This window comes from Mandrillus leucophaeus, unplaced genomic scaffold (genome assembly GCF_000951045.1).
Source record: "Mandrillus leucophaeus isolate KB7577 unplaced genomic scaffold, Mleu.le_1.0 Scaffold1237, whole genome shotgun sequence".
NCBI lineage: Eukaryota > Metazoa > Chordata > Mammalia > Primates > Cercopithecidae > Mandrillus > Mandrillus leucophaeus.
In genome coordinates this window covers 377,378-400,015 of record NW_012100732.1, presented here as the reverse complement: position 1 = coordinate 400,015, position 22,638 = coordinate 377,378, and the positions used below count along the sequence as shown (strand labels likewise).

At 45.2% G+C, this 22,638-nt stretch overlaps 1 protein-coding gene across 2 annotated transcripts in view; it reads right to left on the bottom strand.

The window, feature by feature from the left end:
* The window catches only part of PPFIBP2 (PTPRF interacting protein, binding protein 2 (liprin beta 2)), a 146,656-nt gene that overhangs the window by 80,042 nt on the left and 43,976 nt on the right, over positions 1 to 22,638 (bottom strand). For both annotated transcript variants that reach the window (XM_011971666.1, XM_011971667.1), the window contains exon 3: positions 14,817 to 15,031. In XM_011971666.1, coding sequence (XP_011827056.1) covers positions 14,817 to 15,031 — 215 coding nt within the window. The remainder of the gene's footprint in view (positions 1 to 14,816; positions 15,032 to 22,638) is intronic.

The window sequence follows — 22,638 nt, the reverse complement described above, 5'->3', positions numbered from 1 at the left end:
CTATATATATTATATCTATATAATATTATAGTATCTATATAATATTATATACTATCCCATCCCACAAGGACCCTGGAGCAAGGTTTCTTTCCTGGGCAAATATTTCTCCTCCAGTTCCTTGCCTCTCTGACCATAGGTATCTCCCCTTTGCCCTGAGACACTAACTACCACCTTGGACTGCTCAAAGGGAAAGCGTTCCTGCTCTGTGCACCAGGTACCTCTTCTTCCAGAATCTATGCCCTCTGTAAAGGAGAATGAAGATGACAGTGTTTCTACCTTCAAAAACATGAGTTCAGAGAAACCAGCTCTCCATGCCACCTCAGCTGAAGGGAGCACAGGAGAAAGGGTGGGTGAGCTGTGCAGATGGGAAGTGCTGCAGACCTGGGCTACAGGAGGTGGGGAGGGAGGGCCAGCAGAGGTTTCCTGGGAAAAGACAGCCTGGATGGAGTCAGATAAAGTGGAAGAGAGTTAGATAGGAGGTGGTCATCTGGGGTAAAAGCTCAGAAAAGGGAAGAAATACACTTGGGAGCTCATCAGGGTAGATACAAAAGATAAAACTAAAAAGGTAAGTTAAGGTGGGACTGCTAATGGTCTCAAAGGCCAAGCAAGCTGAAGGGCCTGAGATTTTTCTTCCAGACTAAGGGTGAGTTCAGGGGGGCTCATCATCAGGGTCATAGGATGAAACGGAATTTATTTTTGTTTTTTTTTTCAAAGAAGATTTTAAAAATCTGGCAGTAGTGTTTAGGGTAGAGAATAGGGAAAATACTCTTTCACACTGCCTGTGAAATGTCTAACACTTTGAGTTTTGCTTTTGTAAAATGCTCTTTAAAATTCTAAAAGTAGAAGAAAAATATCTGTTTTGCTATGAGTCATCCTGGGGGGTTCTAAAGTCTCCTTACCTAAAGTTTCCCTAAGCAAACTTCTAACTGTCCACAGGAGCCAGAATACCCTGGGTCTTGGGACAAGAAGGGCCTTCTTACATTGCATCACATGCAAAATTAGTTCTTCCGCACACAGAACTTCTCCTGTAGTAGGCAGAGTTACAGTATCTGCCCCAGGGGCTGGGACAAGGCTCTGACAATCCTAGGCACATGTTGGCTGAAGGGATTTCTTGATTAAAAGTTTCATTTGGAATACAGGGAAAGAAGGACCAACTGATGGACAGTGCATTTCTTACATATTTCCTGCCAGTATCTCCCCAGTGGGACTTTTAAAAAACGTAAGATGATGCAAACCTTTCCCAAAACGTCTGGTCATCTCAGCATGCTCTCTGGTGACTGTGATGCCCTAGGGGCTGGGCACAGACAGGATTTCTGCTGGGTTCTAAAGCAATAATTTTATACATACTTGGCAGAGAAGATGAATAAAGAGAACTAGACTGGGAGATACAGAACAGGGTTCAAGACCAGGCTGCACCACTAATAGCTATGACACTAATACCATGAGGTTCTTAGCCCATCTTGGGCTTTGTTAAATGAGGGGTTTGTACTAACCGATCTCTTCAAGCCCTACAGCCCTATAATTGTGTTCAGCTGCCTCACTTTTCCCAACATAGCTTACCATATACCACATCACAGCTAGAGTAATTTTCTTAAAATACAAATTGGACCGCCGTAATGTATCCCATGTCACTTCCCTGCTACAAGTCCCCCAGCACACAAACCATGTCGCCCAAAAGCCTTACGGTGGCCTTCACTGTCCTGCGTGATCTGGCGTCTGCCCACCTCTGCCTGCCATCACCGTGCTCAGCCACACGAGCTCTCCCTCAATCTGGACACTTGGCAGACTCTGTCTTGCTTAAGGACCTTTGCATACATCATCCCCTTTACCTGGAATGTTTTTCACCCCATTCTTCACCTGACTCATTTTTACTGCTCTTTCAGTTTTCAGCAAAGTGTAATTTTCTCAAACTCCCTGACCACTCCCCCCAATCCCCCACCCCTTGTCCATCAAAACAGCAGTCCCTTGTCTTCTGTTCTTCCTCCAGGCACACTTATTGTTTGTAATCTGAGGTTTATTTCCTGGGACTGTTTCACCTACATCTCCAGCATTAGGTAGAAGATCCACAAGAGACTGGTTCCATTTTGCTCACTACCATACACCCAGTACCCAAACTCAGTAAAGATTTGCTGAAGGAGTGCTGCTGCACTCACACAAAAGCCAGCCAGCCCAGTGTCTGGGAGTCGAGGTCCAGGCATCTGCATGTCCCTTCTGAACTGGATGCTTCCTGGCTCTTCTGTCCTTCTGCAGTTACAATGTCAAATTTCTAACCTGTCAGCTGCTTTTGCCATTCCTGCCTCTGAAAAACATTCAGCCTAAAATCCCTTAGTGTGAAAATCAATTCATACCTATCTTAGCCAATTTAAAGGCAGCCACAAAAGAAGAAACAGCCTTAGGAGTACGATGCTACTCCAGCCCCCAACGTCCATTCATTCCTTGCTCATACCACACACTCAGGTTTGTCCTCTAAAGAAAGGGCATGAACAACTTGCAACATAAACCCTCAGCTTCAGAGCATTCAAAAGAGAACTCCCTGAAAGCTTTCCTCCGGAAATGCAGAAGCTCATTCTGCTGATAGCAGATGTGTGCTCCACCGGATAACATCACAGTGAGAATGAGTTAAACAACTTCCGAACCCAGTACATTTAAAAAGGCAGCAGCTTCCTCCCTACATCCTCAAACTGAAAAGCGGTGGGCACATTTTTCTGGTCACGGTGTCTGGAGCTTCTGACTGTTTAAGTGCCAAAGTTAAAATAACCAACTTTCCTCACCCCATTCTTGCCTTTCTGTACAGAGGCTCATTCACTAGAATGTCAGTGGAGAAACAAAGACAGCTGACTGTTTTCTCCCTGGTGTCTATAATTAGATTCTCATGAAGAACTTGGCCACAGCAGGGCTTTGCTGGACAATACCTCCCCCTACCACACACACGCACACAGCCCCAAAAACACCCTAAAGCGTCTCCCCCTCACTCATCTCCACGGAGACCCAGACAAAGCAGCCAGTCACTTACCCTCTTCAGCCACGAGAAATGCTTGTAAACATCAATGTCCCCATCCATGCTGGGCACCCATGTCAGCAGTTAGATGCCTTGGTGGAAAAAGCCCTTTTTCTGGCTGGAAACCAAGTTCTCTCCTCTTCCTTGCCTCTGCCCCCTCCCCCACTCAAGAACTCCAAGCTGTGTTCAAATTTCCCCACTTCCCTGGCCTGCGTCCTTCAGCCTCTCCCTAGACAGTTTCAGACACACAGCGACTCAGAGAAGAGCCCGCTGCTCCAGTGTCCTCCCCGACCACCCCAACAAACACACACACACACATACATGCACACACACACGCACCAGGACTGGGATTCAGAGCCCTGAGGAGAAATCAAATGTAACACAAAGGTAGGGGAAAAAGAAGACTTGGACAGGAGTTGTACACACAACACACAAGCGCACACACACGGGACCGTTCTCAGTGATAATACCGGAGCCTGCCAGAGGGAAACAGTCCTGAAGAAAATTCCTTGTCTGGCTTCCCCCTTCTGGAGTGGCTGGAACTCATTACTGAGAGCCCCGATTTCCTGTCTCTGCTTCACTCTGCATTTACCCAGGGCTCCCAGCTGCTCTCAGTTTATTTGGGACTGGGGAGAAGACTAAAAATAAGTGCTGCTCTTGGAGGAGCTCGCTGGTTCCCACACACAGCCTGACCCCCACCCTGAAGCCCACGCCTACCCGTTTTCCAGGCGAGTGACAGGCTGTGCCCCGAGGAAAGCCTGTTGTTTCCAAAAAAGAGCAGATTCAGAAGCAGCTCCAGTCTGGGTTCTTGGTCCTGCTGTGCGATGGGCCCTGCACAGAGCGTTTGCTGTCCTTGGCGCTGGTGGTACCATCCATTAGAGACCAAATGCTGCAAACTCAGGGGAGTCTGGCCCTGGGCTGTTGGCCACGAGCCGGGGCTCCCTAGGGGCCACATTCTGGACAGGGGCCAGGACTGGAGGGTCCTGCCTCTCTGGCTGTCCCCCACTCTGGACTACCTGCTTTACAAACCAAGGAGGTGGAAAGGTTGAGGCTGCTTCATGTGCATTTCCATGAGACTCAGGGAGCAGTGCTGGGTAGACAGGGGCCTTGGAAAGGCTGAGGGAGACCTGGAGCTGTGGCTGTTTTCCTCCTGTCAGGGCAGGTCACATGCGGGCTCTCCAGGTGGCCCCTCCAGCACTCCCTAGATGCCAGCCCCCACCTCCTCCTCATATTCCCATCTCCTTTGAGAGCTTCCCGCTAAAAACAGCTTTTCTCCCTTGCCCAGCCCTTAATGTGTGGCCTTTGGCTATGACTGATTATGAAAGTGACCTTTGATGTGGGTGCGGTGGGAATTGTGGTTACATGCAAGGCCCTGAGCTCTGCTGTGGCAAAGGACTTGCAGATGCATATCTTGTGACTGCCCTGGCCTTCCCAGGTCCCTTGGGGGTCACCTCCAGGGTTTCCTGGAACGCCCAGTCTGAAGAGAAGTCCCTATTGGGTGTCAGCATGTCCCTCAGCATGGCTTCAGTGTCCACCAGGGCCAGAAGCAGGGCCCAAAAGGGTAGAAACCAAGCCTGGCAGCACAGTCCCCAGCAGGCTGGGCCAGCCCACAAAGATCACAGAGGCAGCAAGGAGGAGAGCTCTAGCCAGCAGCTGGCATGAGGGGAGAAGTAAATTCCTGGAGACACACCCAGACAGAGGCCAGAAAGGAAAAGCAGGCTTTGCTACCCATGCGCTGAGCTCTAGCCCCTTGCTCCTTACCTCTGGCCCAGCTCCACAGCACAGTGTGACCCACCCAGCCCAGGTTCCCTGCCCACGCTATGGCAGGATGTTGCCAAGGAAGAATATCTCTAAAGGTACAGGGGTAAGTAGGTTGGTTTATCTCTGTCTAGAAGCCTGAATAAGTCACATAAAGAAATTCATCCAGTCAATACACATTTTCCCCGCATCCAAGGCAAACGAAAAACTTCCTGCCTTGGGTTAAGAATTACCACATGGTATGCAATAAAGGTATATCTAGGACTCCAAGGAAGAGGAGGTAGACAAGCTGATTTGGGAGCTGGACAGGGAGAGGTGGTGCAGAGTTCCAGCCTCTACAGGATGGTAGACAATCCCCCACGCTCCTGGGATGAGCACAGTGCTCTCCCTTAGGTTCTGGTACAAGAGAGGAGGAAAGAGAAAGGTGGCCAACATGGCTGCTCTCATCAGCCTTGCTCACTCCCAGCTTACACAGAGCTGTGACTCAGGTGTCCCTCTTCTATCCCCTCCTGAGCACCTGCGTTCCCTTCTACTTCATCACTGACCTTGTCACACCAGATCACCCCTACTGCGCCAGACTGTCAGAAGTATGTCTGATTTCCAACTCACTTCTCCTACTTCCATGCCTATAATTCTTAGCACACAGTATGAATTTAAACATTTTTTGGATAAAAGAATAAGGCTCAAATGATAAGACTGGTAAAGTAAGACTAAAATTCTACTGGAAGAAAAGAGACTTGAAGGTCTGTGTCTCCAGGGTAAAGATGTTTGACACAAAGAGGAAAAGACAGGACCCATTTCCTCTGTTAGCTCAACTCAATGTGTGATGAACAAAGGTGGGGGGTGCGGAGTGGGGGAGAGAAAGGGACAGAAAAGGGAGGAAGGTAGGGAAGAATCCAGATAAACTGCAGTTAAATTCTTGACATTTTTATGGCATACTCAAGTAGCAAGTCTTACCTCAGCATTGTTTTTCCTTAAACACCAAAGTACATTTTACTTACATTGTAATTCAACTCAAAAATCACAAATTAACACCCCAAAAGACCTAGGAGCAGGTTGGCAGGGGGAAAACGGGAGGGGCTGAGTGAAATGGGATGGATTGAGAAGCTAAGGTACCTCCTCACTCACCCCACCCCCAGGGGCAGCTGGGTCCCTGTCGTGGCTCCCTCATCACTGGCCTGGCAAGGCAAACCCATGGCTGCACCACTGCCCTAGAAGTCCATCCTGTCCAGGGCACCTCACTTGATCTACGGATGGAATTCCAGGGATCAGAAAAGCCCCTAAATATGTTCACCAAATATATACAAAGTACCACTATTTGTATTCACAAATCTTTCTCTGAAAAAGAGTTGTCAGATTATCAGAACAGTCCATGACTCCCAAAAGGCTAGAGGCCCAGATTTTATTTGGCCTAGGTAGTTACTCCCAAAGGTCTAGGCTGTCCTTATTATTGGGAGCTCGGGTGCCTGGGCTTCCTGCTCCCATTACACTGCTCCTGTGAGGTGGTGTCTCAGACTCACGGGACCCATCCCTGAAGACAGAAGTCCTCAGGAAGCACAAAGGGTACACAAATAGGGGTCACTACAGTGACCTAACAGCCCCCAGGGCCTTCCTGGAAGTACTTTGCTCACCTACAACCAGACTCATTACTGCCTGCAATATGCAGCAGTCAGCTATGGGAAAACGGCAGGAGACTGTGAGGCTGAGCGTTCTGGGAGTGAAAACACAGCTAAGAGGCCAGGGTGGTCAGGTTTGCTGGGGAAAGTCACTATAGCTTGCTCCACCCCTGTCCTAAGGTCTAGAAGAGAACTCCAGGATTGTCACCTACCTGGCTGGAATTCCAAGTACTTGAGGGAATGGCTGAAAAAGGAGCTGAGGTCCCCTGATGTGTTACTCCAGCTGCCTACCAGAAGTCAGCAGCATCTTATCAGGCAGAACTGTAAACTGAGAGGAATCTCATGGTCACATGCCGTTCCACTGACCTATCACCTACAGGCATCCTGGGCTCCGCTCAGCCCTGAGCCTTCACCTCTGGGCCATGGGTGGCAGCTGCTAGGACACTCCCTCATAAATCCTCATAAGTCAGATACAAACTTGTGTTCTTCAACAGACATGGTGCACAGTGGGCCCGCTGCTAGTAAGAAGGAGAAGCGGGGGAAGGGAGTGAAGAGCGCAGTGGAGGAAGTCCTGGCCACTGCAGCTCAAGCCTCCACAGAACACAAGCATGGAGAACGCACTTCCAAAACAGATCAGGACAAAGGTCACCAGGCTTTTCCTGTAAAGGGCTAGATGGTAAATATTTTGGGTTTGGTGGGCCATATAGTCTCTCTCATACTCAACTCTCCCATTTGCAGTGCAAAAGCAGCCACAGCCAACACCAAAACCAGTGTGTGGCTGTGTTCTAGTAAAACTTTATTTATGAACACCAAAATGTGAATTTATGTTATTTTCCCATCTCAAAACATTCTTGTGATTTTTCTGCAGTCTTGAAAAATGTAAAAATTATTCTTAGCTGATGAGGGTAAGAAATATGCAGCAGGCTAAGTGTGGGCCATGGTTTGCTAACCCCTGGGTTAAAACAGTGCTTCCCCATCCAGAATGAACTGCCTGGACCCGAGGGGGTTCTAGTAAAAATGCAGATTCTGGTTCAGTAGGTTGGGTATGGGGCCTGCTGTTGTGCACTGCTGACAAGCTCCCAGGTGATGCTCGTACTACTGGTCCCAGGACAACACTTAGAGGAGTAAGAAGTTAGGAAACTGCTTTCAAAAGTTCCTCAAGGCCGGGCATGGTGGCTCATACCTGTAATCCCAGCACTTTGGGAGGCCGAGGTGTGGGTCGATCACCTGAGGTCAGGAGTTCAAGACCAGCCTGGTCAGCATGGTGAAACTGTCTCTACTAAAAATACAAAAATTAGACCGGCGTGGGGGTGCACAACTGCAATCCCAGCTAATTGGGAGGCTGAGGCAGAACTGCTTGAACCTGGGAGGTAGAGGTTGCAGTGAGCCAAGATCATATCACTGCATACCAGCCTGGGCAACAAGAGTAAAACTCTGTCTCAAACAAACAAACAAACAAAAAACAAAAACAAAAACCTCCTAATTACTAAACAAACTTGCCTAGAAGCATAAATTCCCTGGAGGCCTGCCTGCCCACTAGCAGGTACCTGAAAGGGCAGAAGGCTCTTGGTAGTGTGTCTCTGGCAGGTTTTTCTTTTGTGGGTGGAGAGTAAGTGGTTGTCCACATGCTCAGACCTCAAGTTATGCTAACCTGGCAACATCGTCCACCATGGCCCCTGGGCCTGAAGCAGGAAATTTAGTGGGGAAGGATTTATTTGCTCTTTCACCAGTGTTTGCACATTCTTGGTCATTTATAAACATTGGTTCTTAGAGGCTGAAATAGTCTCTTTAGGTCAGGTCTGAAAGGAGCCGGATTGTTAGAATTTAGTAGGGTAAATTTACTTTAGGGGGCAGGGATCAAGATCCAGGAAAATTAAAACTGCTAAATTTGCAGTGGCTGAAGGCCCCCTTGGCTGCTGTGCCAGGAAAAGGGCATTCAAAATCCCCCAGGGGACAGGAAGCTTCTCTAGGGCAGGGCATGACATACACTGTGGGCTAGGAAATGCTCCCAGGAATGGAAAGGGCCATCCTACTAGCACCCCAGCAGAAGGCACTGCAGTCAAGAAATCTGGAGAGGTTTCTTCATATCCACAGGGGAAGGTCAGGTCTATGCTCCCAGGACCAGCCCTGTCTCTTCTCCCCCACCCTAAACAGTGGAGCCCTCCCTTGACTGCCCTTTGTCCACTGTTTCTAAGGAAAATGGCAAAGAATTGTCTTTGCCAGCAGACCCAGGTGCAGTTAAGCAGTTTCAGTAATGAGAGATGCTTATGTTATCTTTGTCTAAAAGAGAAAAATAAAAAGTTGTTTTCTCATACAAAGCCCATGCTGTACCTCATTCTTTGGGATTTCACTTCCCAGCATTTGTCCCTGACTCCCACCTAGTGGCTTCTTCCAGCACTGCACAGGGACAAAGAACCGCCACTGGTGCCATGGGAGCCCGGCCCCGGAGCCCCTTGGGACCTGAGCACAGAAAGAAAGCATGGACACCTATTCCTTTCTCATCTCTCACTCAAGTTCACACCTGTCACAGGGGAGGTAAGAAAACATGCTGGAAACAGGCTCTACTTTTTTTCTTGAAAAATAAGCACCGAATTTTCCCTCCTCTTAAGATCCAGAGGAAAAGGTTTACCTATAAAACTCCTTCTGTAACTTTTCAAAATTAAAATGTTCAACACACATGTATCCTGACTATCTTCTGTTTTCCATTCTGGAGATACAGAAATGAATCACATGGTAAAAAAATTCAAGCTCACATTTTATAATTCACAAAACAACTTTTTCTCTCCACCATTTTTTTGCAACTCCTCTGGCTTTTCAATGTGGTAAACAGATTTGCTACTTTGGACAGAATGAAAGATTGCAAGCTGGATCTGGCAGTAATGTATGGGCTTTGTTTGAGGAGCTTGGAGCTGAAGAAGCTGCCATCTGTGACAAGGTGGTTTGGAGCTGAGAAGGTGGGTGGCTGTGCTCCCCAGCCTGGGTCTGGGTTTCTTTGTTTTTTGGGAAACTAGTTAAAAAGGTAACTGAGGGCATCTGAACTGACTGCTGGGCTGTCAGAGGTGAGCACTTACCCAGCTGGGGCCAGCAGAGGCTGCTCATTCAGGAGGGCAATTCTTCAGGTTTTTCAATATGGTAAACAGATTTGTCTCTCCACTGTTGAGATGTGGGCCTCCGTCAAGCTCTAACATAAGGGCAGCAGTAAACTGAGAGGATCCTAACCTGTCTCCACACTTTGGAACTCAAGAGGTCAAGACTGAGGGAGGCAAAGGCGGTGCTTACAAAGAGACCACTCCATATAGCTCCTAGAACAAACTGCAGAATTGGAATGCTTGGCCAGATCTTGCAGACACTTTCAAACTCAGCTGTCATTTCCAGTAGGGAAACTGAGTCCCAGAGAAGTGAAAAAGAGTCTCATATGAGTAGTAGGGCCAGGGTAGAACCCTGGCCTTTTAACTCCTTCCTACCTTCCATACTCCCTCACCCTGGTTCAATTTGCTTTCACCTACTCAAGCACACTGACCAGGACTCTTGCAACCTTGCAAAGAAAACCCTGGGTTCCTGCTGGGTTCCATGTACCCCAGTTCCAAACAGGGCCTACAGTATAACCCTTCTATGGGTTCTCTGCCAACCACCCCTCACCCTTGAGCCTGAGCTCTTCCTTGATTTGCCTTCACTTTGCTGCTGGGTTTGCCTACCCCTTCTCTGGCTTCATCTTGAAACTTCACTGAGAATCTCCTTGGCCCATACCCAGTGTGCTAAACAGCAGAACAGACTAGCTGGCAGGTAGGAGATGAAGGGTATACATAACATACTGTTAGAGAAGCACCCATAGCTACTTCATATGGAGACTCTACTGGCTCTGGTATCTTCTGGGCATCACCCAAAGACCTGGGACACGAATCAACACTGTGTACCAGCCTAGGTCTACTCCTCCCAGCTAGCTGGCTATTCCCAGCCCTGTAGAGCCCACTTGAATCTGCTGGCTAACCTGTCTAAGGTTTCCACCACCCAACCTAGGTGTAGATCTATGCAGCCAACCACCCAGCCAAGCCAAGCAGGTGTGGAGGGGTAGAGACACCCCTTTCAGACTATGGGAAAGCCCCACTCAAGGCACAGCCAAAATCCTGGAAGTGGTCACAGTTGTACCAGCTCCTTCTTGCCCGGGCCAGGTACCACATGCCAGGGCCACTGATGAGTACATGTCAGTACATGCCAGGGCCACTGATGAGCACTGCTTCCATTTCCGGGCTTCAGGACCACCTGTGGAGTTCTGGGGCTCCTGACCTGAAATAACCACACCCTCCTGAGGGCATCATCCTACATTTCACCATAGTAAACAGAGAAGAAGGAGGATGCCCCTTTCTGGAACTCAGCTCTGTTCCCATCACAACAGAGCTGCCTCAGCCTTCCAGCCAAGGCCTCAGCTTCATCCTTCATGAGCACTGACCCTGAGCTTGGCTCTGTCTTCCAGTTATAAAGGACCACCTTCCCATCTCCTAAGGGTAGCACTGCTCTGCTGCACCACAGGCAGGACAGCCTCCCAAATACTTCCTCTGCAGGCCAGGTCCCAGCTCATCTTAGACCCCAAGATACCCTCTATACAAGGTCCTCATTCACCAACTTTCCAGAGGAAATACTGCTCCTAGACCAAGGGAATCCAGGCCCTTTGTTCCTTGCCTCACTGAAGCCCCAGAGGGTGTCCCCATTAAGAAAACCTCGCACATGCCCTTCTAGGCCCGGAGCCCACTTCTCCTCATTATACCTACTGTCAAGGGGCAGGATGCTAGTTTAGAGCCCAGAGCATGGGAAACTCTCTCACAACCGAGTGCCACTGACTCCTGGGCAGGTCTGCTCCACTTGGCCTTTACAACGAGTCTGCTCTGTTTTATACCCATCTCCAGGCAGAGTCCTGACCAACAGCACTCCTACTGCTGCTGACTGTGCTGGCCCAGCTGTGCTTCAGCTCTGCCAGGACCCAGCAGAAGAGGAACCAGCCCTGCCACAAAGAAACAGCTGCCCAATAGGAGGCACTAGGACTAGGAGTGTCCTTTCCATGTAAGACACAAAAGAGAGAGCCCAGGACTAATCTGGTATTTGTCCTATTCTAACTATGGACCACTCCTCCACATTTAGCCCTGCTTCTCAGCAGTCCATTCTTCTGGTGGACCACAGATGCCCCAGTGCCAGAAGGTCTGCAGTCCCAGATGAGCAGCAGCAGTACAAGACCACATTTTCCACTACGTAATCCCTCCCCTCTGCTAACAGTTGATTCACTCTGGGGTAGACACCTGATCTAAGGTGTGCATCCATAGCTGTGAATAAATTAAAAGTCTTTAATGCCTGTTTCTTTTACACTTAACACTTCTTCATTGATCTGGAGGACTTCGCTCAAAAATAATTAACTGGGTCAATCAGATTCTTTTCCTTAGAAACTTGAGTTTAAAAAGAAAACATATTGAGAAAACATGGAAAGAATTTGTCAGTCAACAAGAGTAAACTCAAACCTAACAGAAGTTTGTGGCAGTCACTCTGAGCTGTCTTCCTGAGGGCCACTCACTTTCCCCCACTCTATCGTCATTCCTTTCTGACAGAGGCCACCTCCCTGTATGGCAGATGGAAGTGCCAATACTTGCTTCCCCAGCCTCCCTTGCAGCTAGGGTATGCACAGGTGAATAAATCCTGGCCACTGCGGCTAAATGGGAAGTCTGCTAGAGGGTTGCAGAGAGTTTCCCTCCTGATTAAAAACAACAACAACAAAAACATACTAAAGAAACGATTCTCTACCTCTGCACATAGTTGTATAGTTGTGTCTTGTAAGGACATGCTGCCTGCGGTTCTAGTGGCCATCTTGTGACTATTAGGGGATATGCCTGAGCAAAAACCACCCCTTGAGGATGGCAGGGCAAAAAGATGGGAAGAACCAGTGTCCATGAGGTCACTCAGAGCCACTTATTTAACCCTGTGACTGTCTGTCTTCTGTACATCTTGTTAGTGGTCTATCTTGTTATTGTTTACATCATTTTACTGGAAAAAGTATCCCAACTGATACAGATGCCACAAGACAGAGTTGGACCATGTCAGGCCAGTGTCATGGCCAAGCAGGAACTCTAGGTGTGTAACAATGCCAGTGTGTCTACAGAGGAGAAGGGAGCAAATATGCAAGGGATGCACAGACATCACGCATGAGAAGGCGCTGGGCAGTGCTGCCTAATCCTTCAAACCGTCTTATTAGTTCCAATTCCAATCCTAATCCACATGGGATTCTAAAAAAATAATTCAACTGAGTCTCCATGGTTGAAAGCAGTGCTTCTTAAACTTTAATGTGCTTATGAGTCACCTGGAGATGGTTCAACAAGTGTGAGATGGGGTCCATATTCTGCATTTTTCACAAGCTAGTAGGGGATAAGAAAGCTGCTGAGCCAGAGACCAAAATTTGAGCAGCAATAACTTCTAACTAAAAGTGTCAATCTAAAGCCCGCGATGAGTTTGCTCACCAGTCTGAATTTTATTTCCATACAGATTAAGACCTTGTGTGGAATGTGGATGTGCCGATTGTAAAATGACTTTAGGTCTGCAAGATCTAAAATACAGACAGGCTATCTCTGTCCAGAATAAAAACTTTAACATACAGCTCTTACATCTTGGAATGTTTATATGAACTTCTGACCCCCTAAAAGTACTTGCTTCCCCATTCATAGGTTAGTGATGTCCATAATTACTCTAGAAGATTTATGAAAGCAATCACTTTTAGGGAAATCTCTTCAAAGGCAGGCATGCCCTAAACCATTGTAAATAACCCCAAGACAAAACTGCAAATCTGAATGCAAACTGTTTTCTACCAACGCATCTTGAAAAAAAACAACCATGTCAACTGCCTTTGGATCAAAAAATATTTTTAATAAATTTCCAAAAACTGTTTTAAAAGTTAGATTCGTCGTTTATACCAAACACTAAAAAATATTGTTGATGGACTGGAGTTAACCATAAAATAATCAAACCATAAACTTACTAGAGGAAGATACAGGTGAATAGTTATTTGTTCTGAGGTTGGGAAAGGCCTTGCTAGGGCCAAAAGGAAAACAAGAAACCAAAATAGGAAAGACTGATAGAGTGAAGTACAGTTGGTTAAAATTTTGTGTCTCAAAAAGTTCCCTAAACATTTAAAAACAGAGTGAGGAAAATATATGCTACAAATAAAGCAAACGGCTAATAAAAGTTCATTCAAATAGATAAGAAAAACACTAAAATCCTAATAGAAAACAACAGCACAGAATACGAATAGACTAGAGTGGGAGAGGCGCACCCAAGAGGCTCAAGGTGATTTCTGGGTGTATAGGGAAAAATATTGGAACTATTTTTTAATCTATCCTTTAAAACTCTATTTTGGTGAGCAATGGATACCCTAAATACCCTGACTGACTTGATCACTATGTGTTACAAAACATGTAACTAAATTTCACATGTACCTCACAAATTCATACAAACAAAAAACTTCAAAATTCTGTTTTGTGGTATTTTTATAATTTAGGTATACTAGTGAAATACTGGCTAGGTGCAGTGGCTCATGCTTATAATCCTAGCACTTCTGGGAGGCCAAGGTGGGTGGATTGTTTGAGCCAAGAGTTCAGGACCAACCTGGGCAACATATGGAAACCCCATCTCCACACACACAATTTTTTTTTTTTTTTTTAATTAGCCAGGTGTGGCGGTGCACTTCTGGGAGCAAGAGTTGGGAGAATTCCCTTGAGCCTGGGAGGTCGAGGCTGCAGTGAGCCATGATCAAGCCACATTGCACTCCAGTTTGGGTGACAGAGCAAGACCCTGTCTCAAAAATAAAATGCTGCATGTGAATATGTATATGGGAAATGCATTCTTTTTCCAGATAGGATAGAATCAAAAGTTTAGAGACCATACAGAGGAATACGAATAAACTAATTTTTAAAAGTTTAGCCTTTTTACCAAAGAAATGCAAAAATAAGAAAACATTTCCTCCTAAGAAATTTGTCACGCTTTTTTTTAAATCAATGAGGTAACCAGTCTTTTGTTTGTGGTAAGAAATAAGGGGTAGTGGGATCTAGCTGAGGGGAGAGACACCAGCCAGGGATTAGAACTCAATAAGCAGTTGAGTTCTAACATACACTTGTAATTCGAGGGTGTATGTGTGTATGTGTGAAATCGTCAATGTTTGTCCTTCTCTAGCCCTGGATTTCCTCAGGAGAGAGAGACTGTGGACCACGGAAGGGCAGAGGACATGGCTTAAGTCCCTTGACTGGGCTCTATACTCCTTGATAAGAAGGGCCACCCTGCGGCGTTGGCTAAAGTGGGATGGAAGAAAAGGCTGGAAGGTGTACAGATGAGTCAACAGCCCCAGTCAGTAGGGGCACTCCATGGGCTGCACCATTACATTCCCCAGTAGTTCCCAATCAGGCCACGGGACTACTCACCAAGCTCTCTTCAAACCACTCCTTTATGTAGGCAGCCGTTGGGCCAGGGATCTGGCTCAGGAGGGCTGCTCTCTCCTGAGGAAGCTCCAGCATCTCCAAGGCCAGCCTCAAGTCCTCGATGAGATGGAGCACCGGGAAGGAGTTCATGTATGAGGCTGGGGAAGCCAGTCCAGCCTCACAAGTACCATCACTAAGATCTGCACCTGTTTTAGTGCCTGCAACGAGAGAGAGGTGGAAACTCAGTAAGAAGGGTGGACACCATGGGCAAGGAACTAGTAAAGGGCAAAGGTGGTGAAAAAAAGGTGAAAGGGACAGATAAGAAGCTGGGAGTGAGCTGGGCATGGTGGTGCATGCCTGTAGTCTCAGCTACTTGGGAGGCTGAAGCAGGAGGATCACTTGAGTCCAGGAGTTCCAGGCTATAGTGCACAGTATCAGGCTTGAGAATAGTCACTACTCTCCAGCCTGGGCAACAGAGTGAGACTCCATCTTTAAATAAAGAAACCTGGAAGGCCACCTCGACCCCAGCTGAATCACTCACAATGTAAACTTTCCAGAAATCATCTTTATCTAATCTTGGGCTGGACAGTGTAAAAAGAGGCATGCAGAGGTGGATGACCATACCCTTTGGGACTGACATATGAAGCTCACACACTTAGACAACTGGGAAAGCACAGCCAGTCCTCACTAAGGACCACAAACTGCTAGTTTAGGCAGTAAGATCTCATTCTTCAGCTTTTAGAATGATTTTTTTCTTTATATTAATGTCATAGATTGCAGTTGGCCATCAGAGATTCCTCTATTCCTATGTGTGCATTCCACTCCTCTGATAAAGGGATGGATCTTGACTCTGGGCTAGCTTGGTGACTTGCTCTATCAACAGAATGCAATGGAAGTGACTCTGTACCAGCTCTGGGCCTGGGCCTTAAGAGGTCTAACAGGTTCCACTCTTTCTTTGACCCTAAACCACCATGTAACAAAGCCCAGTTACCCTGCTAGAAAAACAGCCCCACCTTTCATAGCCCTCCCAGCTGTAGTGACAGACATGTGAATGAAGCCATCCAGGATCTTCCAGCCCCCAAGAGCCACCCCAGCTGACACCATGTGGAACAGGGAGGAGACACACCTGCAGTGCTACTCAAATCATGAAATTACAAGGAAACGATGGTAGTTTTAAGCCAATATGTTTGGTTTGGCTTATCCCACAGCAATAGATGACAATTACTATATTCATTTTGGTGAGGGTTTAGTGAACTGGAATCTTTCTGGATCTTCCCAGTTGGGAGATCTTTATATTCCCTATATATCTCTATATGCTCTTAAATTTGTATTTATATATATCTCCATACCTTATCTCTTTATTGTGGGCTGTGGAGTCTCTGAGAGAGTCCATGGTCCGTGTTACATTTAGCCGAGTTCCCAGCATCATGCAGTCTACCCAGTAGACACTGAAAAGGAATCTGACCAAATGCCTGCACATATACCTGAACGAGTATCTGGAGAGAGAGTGCTTCAACGTCCTCAGAGATCTGGTATATTGGGTCAGCTCTTTCTAATTTGATAAGCCCCAAATTCGACTGTTCCACCATTTTTTTTTTCTTTTTTGAGACAGAGTCTCGCTCTGTTGCCCAGGCTGGAGTGCAGTGGCACGATCTCAGCTCACAGCAAGCTCCGCCTCCCGGATTCATACCATTCTCCTGCCTCAGCCTCCCAAGTAGCTGGGACTACAGGTGCCCACCACCACACCCAGCTAATTTTTTGTATTTTTTAGTAGAGACGGGGTTTCACCGTGTTAGCCAGGATAGTCTCGATCTCCTGATCTTGTGATCCGCCCACCTCGGCCTCCCAAAGTGCTGGGATTACAGATGTGAGCCACTGTGTCCAGCCTGTTCCACCATTCTTACACCCATTTAACAGCAGCAGCAGCAGCAGCAGCAGCAGCAGCAAAAATCTCCTTTCCATAAGGTCAGGCATATATTTTTCAAATCAAAACTGGGGCAACAGTCTAACAAAGGAAGTCTGTGCTTCCTTCAGCAGTAAACACTTTAGAAACTATGGTTTAGGTGGTGGAATTTCTAGGGCATTTGGATTATTTATAAGGCCAACCAGATGAAAGATTTGAAATTAGGACTCTACTGGAAAATGTGAGCTTGGGGCCACCGCATCCATGGTATGCTGCAGGCCTGACGTCCAATTTCCAGGTCCCTTTACTCTTCTCAGAGCCAACCTCCTCCTTGCCAGGCAGTCTTGGGAATGAGAAATCCACACAGATGGAAACAATTACCATTTGATTGCCAGTTTGCTTTCTGAAAATGCATGATACAGGGAATCATGGATCACAATCCACAAACAAGTCAGAGGCTCTGGGGAGCCAGGAAACTGCCCAATTACCCACCACTGTGATGTGTGCTCAGCACTTTCTGGCTCCTACAAATCCAATTAAGAGTGGACTGGGAAGAGCCACAGCCAAACTTCAAGGAAGAAAATGGACAGAAGCAGAGCAAGACCTTCAATCTCCAAATCATTGCTGAGTAATCCCTCTCCATTCTGTATACACGAATTTCAAACACGTAGCCATTCAGTTTCATTTTAAGTATTTCATAAATGTAGGAAGAATGAGTCAGGCTAAAAGGTGGATGGAAGATCTGGGTTTTCATTAACTTTATACCACTGTGTGGCCTTGGAAAAGTCTCTTCCTTTCTCTGGGACCCTCTCTGCCCTAAAGCTTTGAGATTCTTTCCTACTATTCAGAGTGTGTGTGTGTACATGTATGTGAGTACATATATATCTGTGCCAAGTTTTACAGGCATATGTGTATATATGTATAAAAACTTTAATTTATATTTCTTTGCAACTTATATTTCTTTTATTACTTTATCAAAACCAATAGTCAATAAATACTAGATGAGGGAAGTGAAAAGATAAATATTTTGTCCCTGAGCTAGTGGTAATGACAGTGACAGAAAAGCCTCAGACGACAAACTCCACTTGATTTTAAATTTAATCAGATAAGGTTACAGGGCAGAAAACTAAGGGAAGAAGAAACTTCCAGATGCCACCATTGGGCTTTGGGATGCAAATGACAAAATGATATTGAATAAGCATCTACACAAAAGGAGATACAATTCTAAATTTCCTCTCAGAGGAAGAGTTTGGTAACCAGCTTCCAATAAGCCATCAGTGACCCATTCCTCTTAATGTTCGTAATTTGTGGATATTATATCATGGTTGCTCCGTGTCACCAGTAGAATATGACAGAAATGATGGAATGTTGCTTCCAAGGCTAGATTATAAAAAGCACTGTGACTCCTTCTGCTTTATTATATCAGGCCACTCGCTCTAGGGGAAGGCCGCTGCCATGATATAAGGACATTCAATCATCCCTACGGAAAAGTCCATATGGTAAGGAAATATGGCTACCTGTCAGCAGACATCAAAGAACTGAGCCCTTCTACCAATGGCCATATGAGTGAGCCACTGTGGAAGGGATCTTCCGGCCCAGGTGTTCCCAACCCCAGCCACAGACTGGTACCAGTCCATGGCCTGTTAGGAATTGGGCCACACAGCAGGAGGTGAGCAGTGGGCCAATGAGCATTACTACCTGAGCTCCACTTTCTGTCAGATCACTGGTGGCATTAGAGTCTCATAGGTGCGCGAACCCTATTGTGAACTGTGCATGCGAGGGATCTAGGTTGCTCACTCCTTATGGGAATCTAACAAATGCCTGGTGATCTGAGGTAGAACAGGTTCATCCTGAAACTTTCCCCCGACCCTCCAGGTTCATGGAAAAACTGTCTTCAACAAAACCATTCCCTGGTGCCAAAAAGGTTAAGGATTGCTGCTCCAGCCCCAGAGAAGCCTTCAGATGACTGTAGCCCCAGCTAATATCTTAACTATAACCCTTTAAAAGACCTAAGCCAGAACCATCCAACTAAACCACTCCTGAATTCCTGGCAGATAGAAACAGATGATAAATGTTTGTTATTGTGTGATGCTATGTTTGGGGTAATTTATGTTACACAGTAAAATAACTAACCAATAAAAATAGCTGAGAATATTCTGAGAAGTACAATCAAGAGACACTTGCCATGCACTGCTAAAATATGTTACTAGAATTACTCTCACAGAAAAAAATAAGATCTTTATTCTATACCATACACAAAAATAAAATTTAGACAGACAAGGATTATATGCTTAAAAAACTGAACTAGAAATACAAAGAGAAGATAGATCAAAACTGAGTTAGAGGAAGATTTTATAGGAACACGAGCAATTGAGCAAGACATAAAAGAACAATAAATCTGACTACGTAAAATTAACTTCTGGAATATTAAAAACACAATTAAATTAAAAGACAAATTACAGCCTGAAAAACCTACTTGTAGGCCAGGCGTGGTGGTTAATGCCTGTAATCCTAGTATTTTGGGAGGCCGAGGCGGGCAGATCACCTGAGGTCAGGAGTTCGAGACTAGCCTGGCCAACATGGCAAAACCCTGTCTCTACTAAAAATACAAAAATTAGCCAAGCATGGTGGCAGGCCCTAGTAATCCCAGCTACTCGGGAGGCTGAGGCAGGAAAATTGCTTGATCCCAGGAGGCAGAGGTTGCAGTGAGCTGAGATGGTGCCATTGCACTCCAGCCTGGGCAACAAGAAGAAAACTCTGTGTCAAAAAAAAAAAAAAAAAAAAAAAAAAACCAAAAAACCTACTCATATCAATTACAACAAAAGCTCAGTACAGCCTTCATTAAAAAAAAAAAAAAAAGAGAGACCTTATCTATCAATAAAAAAAAATCCCCAATTCACTTCTCACACATAAAACAGGCACAAGGTTCTTATGTGGGTAATTCTAGAATTAAAAAACAAAAGTAAAAATTAAAAATATGGAAAGAAAATGTTTTTGCACTAGTAAATAGAACATTTAAAAATGATATTCAATTTTCACCTACGTAAATTGTGGAAAATGCAAATGCAATGATAGTTAATGTTGGCAAGCTCGTATGCTATTCATAAGGGTACCCTCATACACTGTTACTAGACACAAAGACCAGCCTAATCTTTCTGAAAAGCAATTTGGCAAGATACAGGAAAAATATTCATGGCTTTTGACCTAGCAAGTCCAATTCTAGAAAGTTAACCTAAGGAAATATAACCAGACATGTAGTCAAAGATTAATATATAAGAATCATCTCAGCAGCATCTTAATTTTCAAAAAGTAGGGGAAAAATCCCCCCAAATTGCTGAATGTTTAAATAACTTCTGAAACAAAGAATATGATTCATATAGCTATATAAAAAACAATTATCTAAAGACTCAATAACATGGGGAAATACTTGCCTTATTCAGTAAAAAAAATTATAAATATATGTATACGGTGTATATATACAGAAAAATACACAAATGTTGACAATATTTTCATTACTTTTATAACAATTTGTTTTAAACTTTAAATTTGTTGAATGTAAGTGAGACATTCAAGTTTGACATTTAGTTTGCACAGGGACTGTAGGTTCTCTTGTTCTCTGAAAGTCCCCACAGGATGCTAGACAATATGGAAGAATTCAGGCCTTTATTTGGTCAGGAAATGAAGTGAGTAAACCCAGACAGGTTTCTTCCTTGTGCTATTGATTAGCTTTCCCTCTCTCCATAATTGCATTAGTGAAAGGGGGGAAAACCTGGTAGTATTTCCACAGAACAATCATTTCAGAAAATCCCAGAGCAGGCTTCCTGGTAAGCTAGCCATGTACTGCTTAATGGGGAGCCTTCTGGAAACAGGACAGACTCAACTGCCAGGAGTCCCTGTTACCCACAATGAACAAACAGAAAAGCTGAAAAAGATAACACCTTTATTTTATTTTTATTTTTTAAATGTGGAGCCAAGCTTGAAAGACAGTAAAAACCTTGGGTACCAGAAACAGAGTGAACTCAACAGTGAAATTAATTCAAGCTGACTCTACAGTAGCCCGGGGCAAAATACCCAGCTATAGGGAGGAACCGAGGTTGGGGCTTGAGGTTTTAATGTCTCCAGTGAAAGCAGTAAGTTGAAAGTGAGACCCCTATAGAAAGAAAGTACCCCAAAGTATTGCCTATTTCATAAAGGGGTCTGAAAAATTTCACCCAACGGCAGAGAAGCTTGCACTATGCTAAGGGGCTCCCTACGTGTTTATAATACCACATATATACACCCTCCCTCACCCCCAGTGAGACATCAAACCTACAGGCCTCTGCATACTACTGGTATAGTGCCAAATTTCTACTATGCACTTACTACTGAAACCCCAAACCAGAAATCAACATACATGCACACAAAATGGTCCAGAATAGTGCAACACCTAAAGCCCAGCATTAGCAAATGCAAAATCTCCCAGGAGGCTCATTTCCACACTCTACACACATTCCCCGCAATTATCCCCTGTAAAAAAAATTACAATCACAGTGGGAAACAAATCAAAATAGAACAAAAACAATAAATAAAGAAAATGTGTACCCTAAAACCTGGGATTAACAGGACAATTTAGAAGGCACAATAAACCACTAATACTGGATATGCCTAAATATAAGGCAAGATTTATCCCCCAAATTTCTCAGAAAAGGGTAATTCAACTTACAGTCAAGCCTAAAGTTTCTCTTTGGGGCATTCTATTTCATTTTGAGCAACGAAGTATTCAGAGTAGCACAAATGTTTTCAACTTTCAATGCTCACTGAAGTCACCTGAGCAGTTTTACAAACTACAGATGCCTGGGCCTCCTCCAGGGATTCTAATTTAATTGGTCTCAGGTGTGACCTGGGGTAATAAAAAGTTTTCCAGGTGACACTAAAATGATGCTTAAGCTGAAACCATGGCACTAGCAGATCACCTCAATCAAGTCTAGCTTTGATGGTTATAGAGGTCACCTGAGAATTTTTATTTTAAGGAAGAAAACCAAAATTTAATGAAGATGTAGTAATTATTTTTGAGGATAAGACCACATACAATGCAAGTGTTATAGGATTTCATTGAAAGCCTTTTCTTTTCTTATTTTTATTTATTTATTTTTTTTGAGACAGAGTCTCTCTCTGTCACCCAGGCTGGAGTGCAGTGGCACGATCTCAGCTCACTGCAACCTCCACCTCCCAGTGATTCTCCTGCCTCAGCATCCTGAGTAGCTGGGACTACAGGCACGCACCACCACACCTGGCTAATTTTTGTATTTAGTAGAGACGGGGTTTTGCCATATTGCCCAGGGTGGTCTCGAACTCTTGACCTTGTGATCTGCCTACCTCCGCCTCCCAAAGTGCTGGGATAAAGGCGTGAGCCACTACACGCAGCTGAAAGCCTTTTAATGATTGCTTTTGAAAACACATAGGTATGTATGTGGTAGTGACTGGGGTTGTTCAGGTATTTTGTTCTCTGCTTGCATTCTTAGTAGGCTTACAGTTCTGTCCCTTGAAGTCACTCATGGTCACATAACTTCCTTTGGCCAATAAACAGAAACTATGTGTATCACTGGGAGAAAGTCTAAGAGCCAGTACACAATTCCCCATATCTCTTCCACCTTCCCTGACTCCTGGCAATAGTGGAGACTCAATCAGCCTGTGTTCAAGTGAAGATGATAAGGACCAGAGCTCTTGGCAGATCTCAGAGAACTTGCAATGTGCACAAGAAGTAAACCTTTGTGTTTCAAACTACTGATATTTCAGTAGTTTCTCACTGCAACATAACTTAGCTTATCTTCATTCATGCAAAATATATATGTTGTACAATTAAGACATATAAACAAGATAAACTTTTAAAGTCTAACCTTTTACTATGTAAATGGAGTTCTTTGGCATGAGATGAAATAGCTG